This window comes from Phascolarctos cinereus, unplaced genomic scaffold (assembly GCF_003287225.1).
Source record: "Phascolarctos cinereus isolate Bilbo 61053 unplaced genomic scaffold, phaCin_HiC Scaffold_4;HRSCAF=312, whole genome shotgun sequence".
Classification (NCBI taxonomy): Eukaryota; Metazoa; Chordata; class Mammalia; order Diprotodontia; family Phascolarctidae; genus Phascolarctos; species Phascolarctos cinereus.
Genome location: NW_027555847.1, coordinates 89,832,781 through 89,847,983, shown reverse-complemented (window position 1 = coordinate 89,847,983; position 15,203 = coordinate 89,832,781). Strand labels below are relative to the sequence as shown.

The 15,203-nt window shown below is 47.9% G+C and overlaps 1 protein-coding gene across 1 annotated transcript; it reads right to left on the bottom strand.

The window, feature by feature from the left end:
- Positions 1-431: 431 nt before the first annotated feature.
- On the bottom strand, positions 432-11,711 carry KLHL40 (kelch like family member 40). Its single transcript, XM_020999149.2, has 6 exons — positions 10,213-11,711; positions 8,463-8,623; positions 6,228-6,335; positions 4,923-5,108; positions 4,150-4,296; positions 432-1,409 (listed from the first exon to the last, which is right to left on the bottom strand). The coding sequence occupies exons 1-6, from the start codon at positions 11,395-11,397 to the stop codon at positions 1,298-1,300; spliced, it is 1,899 nt and encodes a 632-aa protein (XP_020854808.1). The 5' UTR covers positions 11,398-11,711; the 3' UTR covers positions 432-1,297.
- Between the last annotated feature and the right edge of the window lie 3,492 nt (positions 11,712-15,203).

Below are 15,203 nucleotides of genomic sequence, written 5' to 3'. Positions count from 1 at the left end.
GGTATATCACAACTTGTAAGACAGTTTTCTGCGCATAGTGTCTTTCTGCAGTACAAAAACAAGTGAGCTTAGGATCTAGTAAGAATAATTACCTAAAACAGGAACCTACCTGGTAGCAATCCCCCCCTCCCTTACCCCCACTCCCTCCCTAACCCCTTACCCCGTCCCTAACCCCCCCATAGCAGCATTTAAGGGGACGGCATATTTTATACTCCTGGTCCCAAATATATACATTGTTCCTTAATTCTCTGCTGTCTCTGTCCTCTTAGAGACAGCAGTTATGTGTCTGCCCCAGGAGATGCCTCATTTTGGGGCGGGGGGGGGGAGGAGTGTCCCTAAACAGGAAGCCCATTGAGCCTGATGGAAGAGTCATCAGTCAAGAGAATTATGGAATCTTGGGATCAATTATCGAATCTTAAGATCTCAAAATCTTATTGCTCTAGAACTTTATTCTTTTCCCAGGTCTGTGTACATACATATTTTCAGTATATAACCCCCCACCCTCATTCCACCAAATCACACCCTCTCCTGGGAGAAGGGGTTGGGTAACAACAATCTTGCTCTTCCTGATTTACAAATGAGGACCCTGAAACACAGAAAGATTAAGTCACTTGCCCAAGGTCACACAATGAGCCAAGGACAGAGTCTAGACTAGTACTCAGGTCTTCTGCTTTCCCATTCCGGCCACCTCCAGTCCAGGGCTCTTCAACAAAGGCGCGGGCAGGGTAAAGCACAAGGGACCATCATACAGTGGACATTCAGTCCAAGCTGGTGGATCGATTCCCTAAACAGCTGAGACAGCCAGCAGGATCTTTGTCCCCGCATGAAGAGGGGAGGGAGCAGGAGGATTTTCAGCGTCCCTCCGTTGTCTCTTCCCCATCTCATGTTCAAGGCCACCTCTCTTGGGTCCAGCTGCTCCCTGGTCTGGTCCCTGTCCTCTTCCATTGGGCCCTCTAGCCCAGGGGGGTGGGGTGGGGTGGGGTGGAGGCATAGAAACAACCCTGTCGGTTTTAAAAGCAAAGGCAGCACAAGGACCATTACCCTCATCTATATAGATGAGGAAACTGAGGCTCTGAGGCATTGAGGGACTTCTCAATCCAAGATCATATGGGTAATAAGTGGAAGAGCCTAGATTCGAAGCTAGGTCCCTCCTGGCTCCCAGACCAATGATCTTTCCATGACACTACTTTTCATGTCCTCCATGTAACACCTGGAAAATGGACTTCAACGTCCTCTACTGGGGTGGAGGGAGGAGAGCACTAGCCAGCTGGGGCTCCGGGGCTGACCTCCTCGACTATCACATCTTTGTCAACCTCAGAACATTGAGCCGGACAGGCAGGAAGGTGGCGCTGGCTGCGTAGGGAATCTCCCTCAGGACTCCTTCCCATTTCTTTTCCTCTTCATCGTACCTGTGTGAGGGGTACAGGGAGCAGAGAAGAGAGGGAGATGCACATTAGTTAGAATCACAGAACCTCCGAGTCGGAAGAGGTCCTCGACACTATCTGGTCCAACCACATTTGTAAGAGAGTACCCTCTATGACATATGGTCATCCAGCTTTGGTTTGAAGACTTTCAGGAGACCACTCTACCCCCTTGGGAGGCCCGTTGCACTTGGGCATAGCTCTAAGTGGCAGGAGATTTTTCCTGGCATCAAGCTTGAATTCTTCCCCTTACAACTCCACTCAGTGATCCTAGGTCTGCCTTCCAAGGCCGAGCAGAGCACACGAATCCTTCATCCATACACTAGCCCTTCAAATACGTGAAGCCAACAATTGGACCCCCAGGACCTCTTCCCCAAGCTTCCGTCCCAGTTTCCTTCAACTTATCCTCATGCGGCATTATCATCCTCCAGTACTCCTTACACTGTATTATCTTGTAGTGCAAATAGTTGTTATTGTTGTTCAGTCATTTTTCAGTCATATCTGACTCTTCATTACCCCATTCAGGGTTTTCATGGCAAAGATACTGGACTGGTTTGCCTTTTCCTTCCTCAGCTCATTTTTCAATGAGGAAACTGAGGCAAACAGGGTTAAGTGACTTGCCCAGGGTCACACAGCTAGTAAGTGTCTGAGGCTGGATTTGAATTCAGGGCTTCCTGACTCTAGGTCTGGCATTCTATCCACTATGCCATCTAGCTGCCCCTGTAATGCAAATAGTCATCTCCTATTTTATGTTTTCTTACATTCTTACACTTAAATATTAGCTTTTCTTAGAGCATTTCTAGTCAACTAAGGAAGATATCCTGCCAGATGAAAGAAAAAAGTCTAAACTATAAGGAACCTAGAAGAGACAGGATAGAAGGGTCTGGAAGAGCTAAGCTGAAGTCCTAGCTCTGACACTTACTAGCTGTGTAACCAGGGGCAAATTATTTAATCTCTCTGAGCCTCAGTTTCCTTATCAAAAAATGGGCATAATAAGACATATACTTACCTCCCCAAATTGTTGTAGGTGCAAATGAGATCATGGTTGTTCATAACTTAAAAATTATTTGAATTTTAGTAGAGGACTCTGTAAGATCAGGTAACCATTAAAGGCCAAAGAAGTGGCGTATTAATGGCTAGATTTCAAGTGTAAGGGAAGGCCATTAACAGGCGAAGGGCCTTTTCTTCAAAGAACTACTATTCATATGACACTTTAAAGTTTGCATTTCACTCTTACAAGAACCCTGTGAGGTAGGCGCTATTATTATCCCCATTTTACAGATGTGGAAACTGAGGCTAAGAGAGATTGTGACTTGTCCGAGGGTCACAGAGCTAGCAAGTAACTATCAGAGCTAAGATTTGCACCTCTGCATAAGTGCCCACTCTGCTCACCAAGGGTGCCCTGGGTTTGTCAAGTCTAGAACTGTAAGGCACCTCAGGGGTCATCTAGGTGAACCTGCCTATTTAACAGAGCAGAAAAATGAGACCCAGGCAAGTCACACAATCCAAGCTCAAGTCCCCTGACTGGCTGGCCAGGGTTCTTTTCCTTACACTCCACTTTAAACAAGTTCAAGACGTGAAAATCCTGATTTTACACCCAGAATAGGCAGCAAGGTGATGCCATGGATAGAGACCTGGACCTGGAGTCAGGAAGCCCTGAGTTCAAATCCAGCCTCAGATACTTACTAGCTGTGTGACCTTGGGCAAGTTAATCTCTGTCTGCCTCTTTCCTCATCTATAAAAGCAGGATAATAATAGCTCCTACCTCCCAGGATTATTGTAAGGATAAATAATATTTGTAAACCTTAAAATGCATGCTAGTTAGTTTAAAGGAGGAATACAGGGTGGGGTCTGGGGTTCCTTGTGGGGAGCTCCCTAAAGACATTTATTAAGCAATCTATTTAATTAGTTATTTATATAAAAATTGAAATTTTATGATTTTTAAAAGATATTTAATGTAAGGACTCACTCATTTGATGCTCTATCTTATTAAGGGCATAACCATGGTTAAGGCTGTGCCAGCAAGAGCCAAGCTCCAGGTGCTTTCACTGGCTGCCACCCCTCTGTAGAATGCTCTTCCTCCCCATCTCAGTGTTCTGGCTTCCCTGGCTTCCTTCAGGTTCTAACTAAAATCCCACTTCCGCAGGAAGCCTTTCTTGATCTCCCTTAATTCTTAGTACCTTCCTTCTGTGGATTATTTCAAATTTATCCTATAGATACATACCTTATTTTCATATTGTTCTTTGAATGCTGTCTCTCCCATGCAATTGTGAGCTCCCTGAGAGCAGAAACTATCTTGCGCCTTTCTTTACATCCCCAGACTTCATTTCGCACAGTGCCTGGCACTTAATAAATGCTTACTAACCATGTCCACTGATCCTTTCCATCTCTGACATTCTGTGTTTTAAGGCTTTTTCCAGAGCTGACATTTCTATGATCTATATTCTAACATTCTTTTCAGTTCCAAGATTCTACATTCAAATTCCTTCTCAATTCTGACATTCTTTGTTCTATATTCTAGGGCCCCATCTGACTCTGACATTCTCTGAATGAGTCAATCACTGAATATGTGAGGAAAGGGACTCCCGTTCTGGCTGCCTGCTCAGCTTGGTGCCAGGGGAAGCTGGCTTCCATTTAATTCAATTCATATTGCATTCCATCTGCCCAGCCCCAGGAGACAATTTCAAATCTTCCAAGATCCCCTGTGGCCCCACCCACTCCATCTTACCTCCATATGTCATTAAGCTCTGTAGGCACCAGCTCTCCTGACTCAGTTTCCAGGGTAGCAAAGCCCCCAATGGAGTAGAGAGTCCCAGCCAGGCTAACCAGACTAAGTGAACTGCGTTCCTGGGGAAAGGCCAAAAATGGCTCCCACCTGGTGGAAGAAGCATAGAGATTATTGAGTTTAGAGCTGAAAGGGACTTTAGACACTATCTTTTCCAGTCCTCTTATTTTTCAGATAGGGAAACTGAGACCCAGAGACGGAAAGGATGTTCCAAGGATTACACCAATAGGATTCCAACATAAATGCTCTAATTCCAAATCTTTCCTCTGTGCTATTCTGTCTCCTAATGAGGAGAAAATCACCAAGGGACAGAGGGTTGGTCCCTGCCTAGATCCTGCTCCCTGAGCTCCCAGGATACCCCAGCACAGGCCAAATGGCTAGAGGAAGTAGTTGACCCCATTTTGGGGGGCAGGGGGTTAGATAGGGAACCAGAGATTCACTTTCACCACCCAACGGTGTTACTGAATGCTACCAATTCCCAGGATCTCCAACCCAGAAGTTCCCCCCACTGGGACAGCTCATTCTTGCAATCCTGCCTGCTGAAAGGTCTGTGCCTTTGAGCTCAAAAGGAGACTCTCCACAAAAGGCCCAGAGACACAACAGCTGTAGTGAAATCCCACAGCCCAAGGGTAGGAGGCAGAGTTTCAGGTCTGCGTGGCCAGCTCCCAGCTGGAGATCCATCCCCTTTCTCTCTTGGGATGCTGGCTGGGTCATACTTGTTATCCGCTATGTTGTACACTTCCGATGAGCTGGTCAGGCCTGTGTTGGTGACTCCAGCCACTACATAGATCTTGCCATCATGGACCGTGGCCCCAAAGAGGGATCGGGCATTCTGCATGGGGGCCAGCTCCTTCCACTCAAACTTCTTGGGGTCATAGACATATGTCTTATTCAGGCACTTCCTGTGGGAGAGAGAAGGCACCTGAGCCACCAGGGAGGAGCCAAATTGATGACTCTCTGACCTCTGAGCTTCCCTGCCCGGACCTGACTTTGCTCAGGTTAATCTCTGTGCCCAGAATCTCCTCCCTGCTCTTCTTCAGGGGTTAAATTCCCAACTCATCATTTTAAAGTCCAAATTAAATGTCACCTCCACTGAGAAGCCTCCCCTGGTTCATCTGGTTGATAAGGACCTTGTCTCTCGGACCTCTCACAGATGTCTTTTCTTGCACTTATACAATTATGTGTTTATAATAACTTTTATTGGTGTCTCATCCTCCTGCCTACTAGACTGTGAGCTCCAGGAGGGCACCGATCAGATCTCATACCTTCACCAAGGCCCAGCACAGGGTTTAGGACACAGGTGCTGAAAAGGTGGGCTGAGGGTGGGAGACAAAGGAGTTCTCTGGCTTCCATAGGCTCATCAGATTGGAAGGGATTCCCGAGGGCTTGGGTGTTCTAATAATCAGCCTGGCCTAGAAACTAAAAACCTGGGAGGAAGTCAGGGAATGGGCCTCCAGGAACCAGGAAGGAAGTCTAATCGAAACCAGGCAGTGGGCCTAATAGGAAATGAGACAGTGGCAGCCCTGACAGAAACCAGGGTCTGAGTCTTTAGGAAACCAGATGGTAAGACTGCCTCAGAAAGTTCTGTCTCCTTTTTCTGACCTCTGCCTTGGGTCAGGCTGGTTTCCCTGCCTGAGGCCACCCCAGGCTGGTGTCTGTGGGTTAGAGTCAGGAGAAGCAGGGCCTCGGTCAGCTGCTTGGGCTCTTAAGGATCCTCCCGCCCCCAGCACCCACACCCAATCCATTCCTTTCCTCCCCATCCTCTCCTTTTCTCTTACAGCATTATTTTCTTTAGCCTTTTAGTCCAGAAACAGCAGCAAGTGACCTGTACCTCACCCCTCCCCCACTTCTCCAAACCCCCAGGGATATGGGGACCACTGGCCTTCCTATCCAGAGAGAAGGACGCCGGGTTCTCAGGGCAGCCTATCCTGGGCACTCACAACCAGGGAGGCCCGAGAGCTCTACTGAAGTTCTACCCTAAGCCCTTGCTGCTGTTAGAAGCTGCAACCTCAGGCTCTTACCGGTCACTTCCTTTGCCCCCAATGACATAGATGAGGTCCATGTAGGACACCACAGCATGGCCATAGACCACATAGGGCAGCGGGTCTGACTCACCCCATTTAAATGACCTAGAGAAGAGAAGGAGGGTGCAGGGTCAGCACTTTATCTGCTTAGCCAGGATCCCCGTGCAAGTCAGCATCCCAGAACCTCTCTTCCTTCAGACCCAGGACAAACCCAGCTCCAGTTTCTATAGGACTTCAAGCTTTCCCAGCAACCACAGGGAAACAGAAGCTTAGACTTGCCCAAGGTCACATGGCTAGTCCAGAGTGGATCTTAAACCCCAGTGGCCTGACTCCCAGCCCTAGGGTCATGTTGGGGAACTGTCTTGTAGCAGACTGGCCAGCAAGGCTGCTCTTCTCATCCCTGCCTATGTCAGGCTGAGCCAGGCCTTTGTAGTTCCCTCTCACCTCCTCTCTGGCTTCCTATGTCTTCTCCATCCTTCCAGGCCCAAGTTCAGTCCCACCCATGATAGGCTCACTCCAACCTGACCTCTCCCCACCATGAAGGCTGGAGTTAATGCCTAGCCCTGGTTTCTACAATGTCCTTTCTTATTCTCAGACTGTCCTATCCCTGGCTCCTCCTATTCTTTCTCCAGACCACGAGGCCCTTGAGCACAGACCCTAGGTCTACTTCAGCTCTGTCTCCCCCAGCTATAGGAACTCTGCCTGCTGCTCTCTATCCTGCAGACTACGAGCTAAGATCCAGGTCTATTCCTCCATTGCCCGGCCCAGACTGGGCCCAAGTAGGAGTCCAGGCTGCGAGTTCCTTAGGGCCAGAGTCCATTAGCCTTATCCCCAGTTTTTGGCCCGAAAGATGAATGAAGGTGGGTGTTGGTGTGGTCAAAGCCCAGTACTGTCTCAGTTTGGGGTGATTCCACCTGCCTCTGAGTCAGGCCCAGGCCAGAGGAGACAGGTACTAGTTTATTGTAAAATTCTGAGGACTAGTTTTGCTTTTTTATAGCTACAGGCCATTTTATTCTAGGAAAATTGTCCTTGACCATTTGTATTTTCTTGGGTCTCCTGTTACCTTCTTTTACCTTCTTTTGGGTCAGGGAGAAGAAGAGGGTACCATTACTTAGCAAATTGGTGATTCCCATGGACTTGGTTTTAAAGAACATCTGGTAAAGTCTGGGCATCTCCGGACTTTTCAAAGCTGTGGCAATGGAACCCAAGAGGTCCTACCAAGCTCAGTCTTGGGCCCAGCAATGGTCTAGTCTGGTCCTCAGGCTGCTGAGTGTGGATAGTCTCATCACCAGATAGCTGGCTAGCAGGGATGAGTTTGGGGAGACAAATCACCTCATGAAGGCCATCTACTAAGGTTCCAACTGAAAACCAAACCACAAACTTGACCATTCCCTAATCCTAATCAACATTATCCTCAAGCCAATCCCAATCTCAATCCTAACTCTAATGCACCTGAACCCTAACCCCGTCACACAGAACACATCTAGTTCTCTCTTCTCCATGACAATCTTTTTTAGATTATATTACACACACACACACACACACACACACACACACACACACACAATTTCTCTCCCAATTACATGTTAAAACAATTTTTTAACATTAAAAAAAATTTTGAGTTCCAAATTTTGTCCCTCTCTCCCTCCTTCCCTTCTCTCCCCTTCCCTGAGACAGTAAGTAATCTCCAAGACAATCTTTAAACCATCTAAAATCACTTATCACACTCCCTTATGTCTTCTCTTCTCTTTCCAATTCATTCTTTTAATAGCTGTGTGACCCTAGGCAAATCACTTAACCTCTCACTTCTCTCATTTGCTTCTAAATTCTCTGTAGTATGGTTTCTGACCTCATCATTCAACTGAAACACCTCTCTCCAAAGTTATTAATGATCCCTTAATTGCAGAATCTAATAGTCTTTTTAAAAAAAATACTTCTTGATTTCTCCACGACCTTTGACACTATCACCATATCCTCCTAAATACTCTCTCTTTTTAGGTTGTTTTTTTTGTTTTTTTGGTGTGGTTTTTTTGGACACTGTTCTCCCCTCATTTTCCTCGTATCTGACTGTTCTACCTCAGTCTCCTACTCTCTCTATAATTCATATGTACATAGTTATGGGGCAGCTAGGTGGCTACATAGAGAATTGAGTTATGGTTTCCATTTCTATTACTCTCCTTTATCCTCCCCCATTCCTCTCAACCCCCTGCCCCTCCCCCATGACTCCCTTACAGTCGGTCATAGCACATCACTGAGTCCAGGCTCTGCTCTCCTTCCTTGAGCTCTTTACCACCCACGACGAAGATGGAATTCTCAGCCTCACCCAAGCCAAACAGACAACGTGGGGAAGGTAGGGGCGGCATGCCCATCCACTCAGAATCCAGGTGGTCAAACTGGAGGGGATGGAACAGAACGTGAAGGCAGGGCTTTGTCCCCATCCTGACAGCCGGTCAAGCCCTTCCCCCAGCCTGCCTGAGGGTCCCTCCTTCTCCCCCCTCCCATAGTTCCCTCTTCTCTGCAATTGATTCATGCTGTGTTAGCAGGCATGGAGGAGCTAATGGGGGTCTGCCTGCAGGTAGACTAATCTGTCTTTCACAGGACAGCTTGGAGGGCTTAGAGACAAAGATCATATCCCCTCCCAGCTTCTCCCCTCCCCAATACTTTTCTACTGTAAGCATTTCCAGTTCCTTGAAAGATACGGTCTCGTCTTTTCACTACACAGAGATCTTACTTCTGGTCTCCCTCCACCTTGTCAATATCTTTTCCCCATATATTATATCTAGAGCTCCAAACGGAGTTTGACTAGAGCAGAGGAAAGCAGGACTATTGTCTCCTTTGAGATTCACATTAAAAGTTCTATCCCAAACTCACTGACCCCTTAATTTCATTGGCCACAATTTTAGTTGTAAAGACAAACTTCATTCCCCTCCTAGTTAGACTGGGATGATCTCTGGGGCCATCCCCACCCTCCCTGTCCCTCTAAATCCCTCTAAAATGGAAGACAGCTGCCAGAAGCCAGTCCTGGTGGGAAAAAGGACTATTTATAGCTCCAGTTTGAGGAGGAGAGGGGTGAACTGATATGGAGCTCAAGGAAAAGATATGGAAGAAGTAGGAACTTTTCTGGTAGCTACCACAGACTGAAAATTTATGGAGCTTGAACTGATAACCTAACTGGGGTCAACAGCCCTTATCCTTTGGACATGCTACCACCTTCAGCCAGACTCCCATTTTCTTAAGTGCCAGCCAGTGCAATATATGAAGGACTGTCTTGTGGAAGGGGGATTAGATTTATTCTACTTAGCCCCAGAGGGCTGGGACAGGAATGACAGGTGAAAGCTAGATTTCAGCTCAGTATAAAGTGGGACTTCAAGATTATTAGCTCCAGTTCTCTTGTTTTACAGGTGAAGAAATCCAGGTTCAGAAAGAAAGGGGACTTACCCAAGGTCACACAGCTAGCAAACAGCAGTATTAGTATTCAAACCCAATACTCCTTCCAGATGTTCTAGAGGGGTTTTCTGTTTGCTTACAGAATCCTCAGAGGTCCCTTCCAGTTCAGAGAGACTACAATTCTACAGGTTAACAGCTCTCTAACTGGCCTCCCCTCCTCCAACTTTCTCCTGTTCTGATCCATTTTATGTTATCACAGTTGTCTCCAACACCCAGAGTTATTCACCAGTTCAAACCAAGTGGCAAGAAGTCTGAATTTGGAGTTCAGAGAATCTGACTCAAAATCCCAGCATTCTTTTTTTTTTACTGTTATTACTATGTAGCATACCATGTTACTATGTTTTTTACTGTGTTGTTAGGCAAGCCCCTTTTCTCTCTCTGAGCCTCAAATTTTCTCCTCTATAGAACAAGGGGGTGAGATTAAGTGGTCTCTATCGTCCCTTCTAGCTGTAACCGCCATGATGCTGTGCTCCTTAGAGACCATCTAGTCCAGTCATCAGCTACAGTATTACTGTTCCCCAACCCCACCAGGTACCTGTAGGAAGTAAGAACTCATAGGGTCCTCCTTATTGTCCTCATTGTAGAAAAGGCCCCCAGCCACAAAGATCTGGTTCTCTTTGGTCACAAGGCTGACATGGTTCTTTGGGATCTGAGTGGACAGGGAAGCAAAGTAACACTCATTGGTCCCAGGGTCATAAGCCACAGCCCCTGTGTCGCTGATCATGAAGATCAGATCCTGTAGGAACATCCCAAAGCGCATGGTGTCATTGAGTATCCCAGGGATGACAGTGTCATCATCGGCTTCTTCTGCTTCCTTCTCCCCAGCTTTCTTCACTTTCCCAGATGGCCCTCTGGTATCTACTCCATTGACCATGCCAAATCTTTCCTTCCCAGGTAGCTCTTCCTTCTTCTTCTTCCTCTTTAGAACAGTCATCTTCCCTTCATGGGAATCCTTGACCATCTGAATCTTGCGAAGTAGCTCAGGCCGGGCCCTCACCAGTGGGTGCTTTTCCACTCGGCTTTCAAGGTAGTCTCGAGGGAGAAGGCGGAAGCGGATGCTCTCAAAGACAGTGGGTAAGGCCTGGAGTCGGGCCTCCTGGTCATCCCCAGTGCTAGCCCACTTCATCACAGCCTCAAAGACTACTTCCTCCTTCTCCACATTGAGGCTGTCACTAGAGATGACGGCAATGAGCTCATTGGCAGAGAGGCCATAGAAATCTTGGTCACGGGAAATAAGAGGGAAGCGGTCACAGATGAAGTCACGGGCAGCCACAGCCAGCCGGGCGCAGTCCAGCATGAGGCCAAGACGGAAGACTGCCAGGCAATTGGCGAGGCAGAGCCGCTTCTGCAAGAAGGAAACACAGATGGTGAAAATGGATGGAATCTGGAAAAGATTGGCTGCCGCAAAAAGGTCCTGAACGTTGTCCTCGTTGAGATCAATCTCTGAAGTGTAGAGGTAATGTAGGACCTTGCCCATCACTTCTGGAGACACCTCCTCCAGGCTGACCTCCTGGATCGCTTCCGAGTCCTTGAGGAACAAGGCACGGAAGTAAGGGCTACAAGCAGCTAAGACCAGTCGGTGACATGGGAACTCCTGGTCCTTCACCTTCACAACACAGTCCAAGAACTTGCGATGGTCTAACATGTCCTTCAGTCCATCCTGGAGGAGGGTCTGCTGGTAGAGTCTCTGTTCTTCTATTTGGTCCAAAGTCTGGGCCATGGTGGTCCTCTCCTCAGTCTCAGAAGGTGAGGAATGGGATCAGTACTGCAAGAAGTCCCCCAAATTCCTCCTTCACTTTGGACCCACTGGATTTGGAATCGGGGGACTTGGTTCTGTCCCTTGTTATCTGTGTCGCCTTAGCCAAGCCCCTCTCTTTCTCAGATCCTCAGTTTTCTGTTCTGTCAAATAAAGTAGATGGACTCAGTGATGACTTCCAACCTCCTATGAGCCAGAAAGAGATACCTTTGCTTTTAGAGAGCCGTAAGAGCTCTGAGGATGGAGCCCCCCATCTGTCTGTCGGACGGTCTATCTACTTGTCCGTCCGTCTCAGTGTTAGACTTGGCTGGGACACATATATATATAGCAGGAGCTGGGTGGAATCTGGGCTGAGGCTCCACGTAAGCTGATCTGCCTTGGATATGATGAGTGGGGCACAGGGAGGGTTGGGGGTGGGGCAGGGGGAACAAGACAGCTGGGCTTCCCCTCCTTCTCCCACCCCATCCTGTTCCCTGGAGACTCTGGACCTGAGTCAGTCAACTATGAGTCAGCCCCAGGGACTGGTGGGGACCGAACCCTAGGGCAGTGGCAGAGAACCCCCCTCCCAGACCTCGGGACCAGAGCAGTGATGCCATTTGTGATGAACCAAAAACTGCCTCATGTCTAAATTGAGCTTCTCCCTTGGCTTGGCTTGAAGGCTCCTGGGGGCCATGGCACAAGTTGCCTTAGAATAGGTCACCTTTGAGGAAAAGGGGGGGGCTTTGGGGAGAATTCTGGGGGAAAATTTTGAGGAGAAACATGAAAGGGATGGGGGGAGGGAGGTGGGGTTTGCCCTCTAGACCCTTTCCTCGGGTGGAGGGAACAGCTGCGGCCTAAATCCCTGGATACTTGGTCACAGGGAGTGTGACCAACCGGCTCTGTGCAGACTAGGTAACATCCAACCTTGGGATCCACAAGGTGCTTGGGAATAGGTGCCTTAAGGGCTCAGCAGTTGTTCCTGGATCGTGACGCTCCATCTATGTGGGTTATCCAGGCAGGAGGAGAGGGAGAGAGTGCCCAGCTTCAGAGCTGATCACTTTCCTGTGGGCCTCCTGGACCCAAGGCAGCAGCTCCAGGGTCAGGACCCATCAACAGGTGGTCTCCATTCTAAGACAAAAAGAACGGGGTTTCTGGCTGTGTGACCTGGAGAACACATTCTATGCTTCCATTTGCCCTCTTAGGATCAATGAGTCAGAGCTAGATGGGGGCCTGAGAGGCTTTCCAGTCCAGCCCCATCATTTTCACAGATGAGGAAACAGAACCCCAAGTGACGTTGCTTGCACAAGGTCACACAGGTAATAGGTGGCAGAGTCAGGATTCAAACCCAGGTCCCCTGGCCCTGAATTCCATCCCCTTTCCATTACATGGCACCACCTTCTCTGCGCTCTTCACATGGACCAGGGGAGAATGTATGGCCACCTACTTCCTACTGGGAAGTTGGAGTCATAACAGGCGAGCTCTTTGAACAAGTGGGAAGGATGTATCTTGGTCATCAAGGAGGCCTTGGCCCGAGAAGGGAGAAGCAATCCTGTCCTCTGGAAACCCCAGGTCTAAGGGTGGCAGGACCAGAACGCTCAGTCATAAAAACCCTTCACACTGATAAAATACTTTTATTTATTTATTTATTTTTATTAAGCATCTACTATGTGCTAGGCACTGTGTTAAGCACTTTACAAACATTAACACATTTGTTCCTCACAACAACCCTAGGAGGTGGGTACTTTTCTTATACTAATTTTTGTTATTCAGTCATTTTCAGTCATATTTGACTCTCCGCGACCCCATTTGGGGTTTTCTTGGCAAAGACACTGGAATGGTTTTGCCATTTCCTTCTCTGGATCATTTGACAGATGAGGAAACTGAGGCTAACAGGGTTAAGTGACTTGCCCAGGGTCACATAGCTAGTAAGTGTCTGAGGCCACATTTGAACTCAGGAAGAGGAGTCTTTCTGACCCCAGACCCAGAGCTCTCTCTACTGCATCACTTAGCTGCCCTATCCTCATTTTACAGATGAGGAAACTGAGACAAGTGAGGTTAAAGTAACTTGCCCAGGATCATACAGCTAGTAAGTGTCTGAGGTCATATTTGAACTCAGGTCCTGACTCCAAGTCCAGAACTCTATCCACTGTGCCGCCTAGCTGCCCCATAAAGGCTGCTATGGTAGCTGTGTGTGGACCCAAGGAATCTATGGCCCACCAGTCTCTCACCCCCAGGCTCCCCAGAGGGCCTCTCCTAGGGCCCAGTGCCTGGACTCTTGCTCCCCTGGCTTAGATCTCAAGGGCCCAAGATTAGCTTGTCCCAGAAGTGACAGGGCCTGCAGCTGAGAGTTAAATTTAGCCCCTCCTTGTACTGACAGGCTATGATTCCAAGCCACTCACCCCCCAGTCCCACATTGTCACTCTCTGACTCATTTGTTTTTACCCATAGACTTGGGGGGAGGAGGAGCTGGTGCTGAATCACAATCCCTTTCTTTCCTTCACATCACCTAAGAGAACCAGGTCTGTTCCTGTTCAGGGTGCTCAATGGGCCACTGAACCAGAATCATAATTCAGAAAGGAAGGAGCCAGAGAAATTATCCAGTCCAATCCTTTCATTTTACAGAGAAGGAAACTGAGGTCCAGAGAGGGGAAGGCATTTGCCCAGCATCCAAGGGGTGATAGTGGCAAGGCCAATGCTCAAACCAAGGTCTTTTGCTTCGCAGTTCAAGTTCGTCCCCTGATACCCCCAAAACATAGCTCTATGCTTATCTCCATCAGTATCTTCATCTCTCCCCAGTCCAGGTCCTTTTTACCACTCACCCAGGCTACTGCAATGAACTTCTAACAGATATTCCTCAAACTAGCCTCTTCCCAGAAGTCTTCCCTCATCACAACTCTCAGTCTTCTTCCTGGGGCCTCCCACAAAGCTTTATTTACCCCTCTCCATTACACTTCCCCAGATGGTTATTTTTGTATGTACTGTGGCCACCTACTAAATTATGAACTCCCTGAGGGCAGGAACTGAGTCTAACCTAAATTTTCTAGTTTCTCCAGGGCACGGTGCTCTGAATACAGAAAGTACCTATTATGCCTGTTTGTTGAAGTAAATTTAAAAGGTTTATAGCCACTAAAGCAGATGTGGAAGCCCGAACCACATTGACAGGATGGTTGGTTTCTTTAATTACTGACTGGTCTCCAAAGGATTAGACCCAAGGAAATTGTGAGTTTCAAAAGTCCACACTGAGTTTTGTGGCCAGATCAGCACCAATACCCCAGAGAACAGCCTTGGGCACCTAGCCAGAGTGGTAGCATTTGGATTTGAATTGGGAGGGACCACGTTAGGTTAGAGACTATTCTGTCTACACCTATTCTCCCTAGAGCTTGAGATGGCATAAGGGGAACATACTCCATCTTCAGCTATTGGGGAAGAGGAATGTTTGTGCTTTTTTGTTCTGTCTCTTCAAAATAAATACCCTTTTGAAAAGGCTTAAAGAAATACTTCTAGGATTTCTGATTTCATTGGCATGCCCTTTACTGGTGTGTGTCAAGGCCCCTCTGTGCTTTCATAGTTTTTCATAAGCTTCAATGGATGAAAAATAAAACATCTGGTGGTCCCAAGGTAGGCTGGTCCTCAGATGACAAACGCTCATGCTATCGCCAGGCCTGTAGGATAGGCTTTTCCAGGTGAGTGGAAGCTGTCTGAGCTTGAGTACCATTGGCCCAAAGCTGGAGTCACCTCCATGGTATATAGGGCATCAGAAGAGGGCTTTGGTGGAGAAATCATCATTAATA

Excerpts from the sequence above, each read along its gene's own strand:
- KLHL40 (XM_020999149.2), bottom strand. The coding sequence starts at position 11,397 with ATGGCCCAGACTTTGGACCAAATAGAAGAACAGAGACTCTACCAGCAG. Across the intron at positions 6,336-8,462 it reads GTGATGTGCTATGACCGACT|GTCATTTAAATGGGGTGAGT; the intron begins GTAAGGGAGTCA and ends TCTCTTCTCTAG. Across the intron at positions 5,109-6,227 it reads GGGGGCAAAGGAAGTGACCG|GAAGTGCCTGAATAAGACAT; the intron begins GTAAGAGCCTGA and ends TCTCTCCCACAG.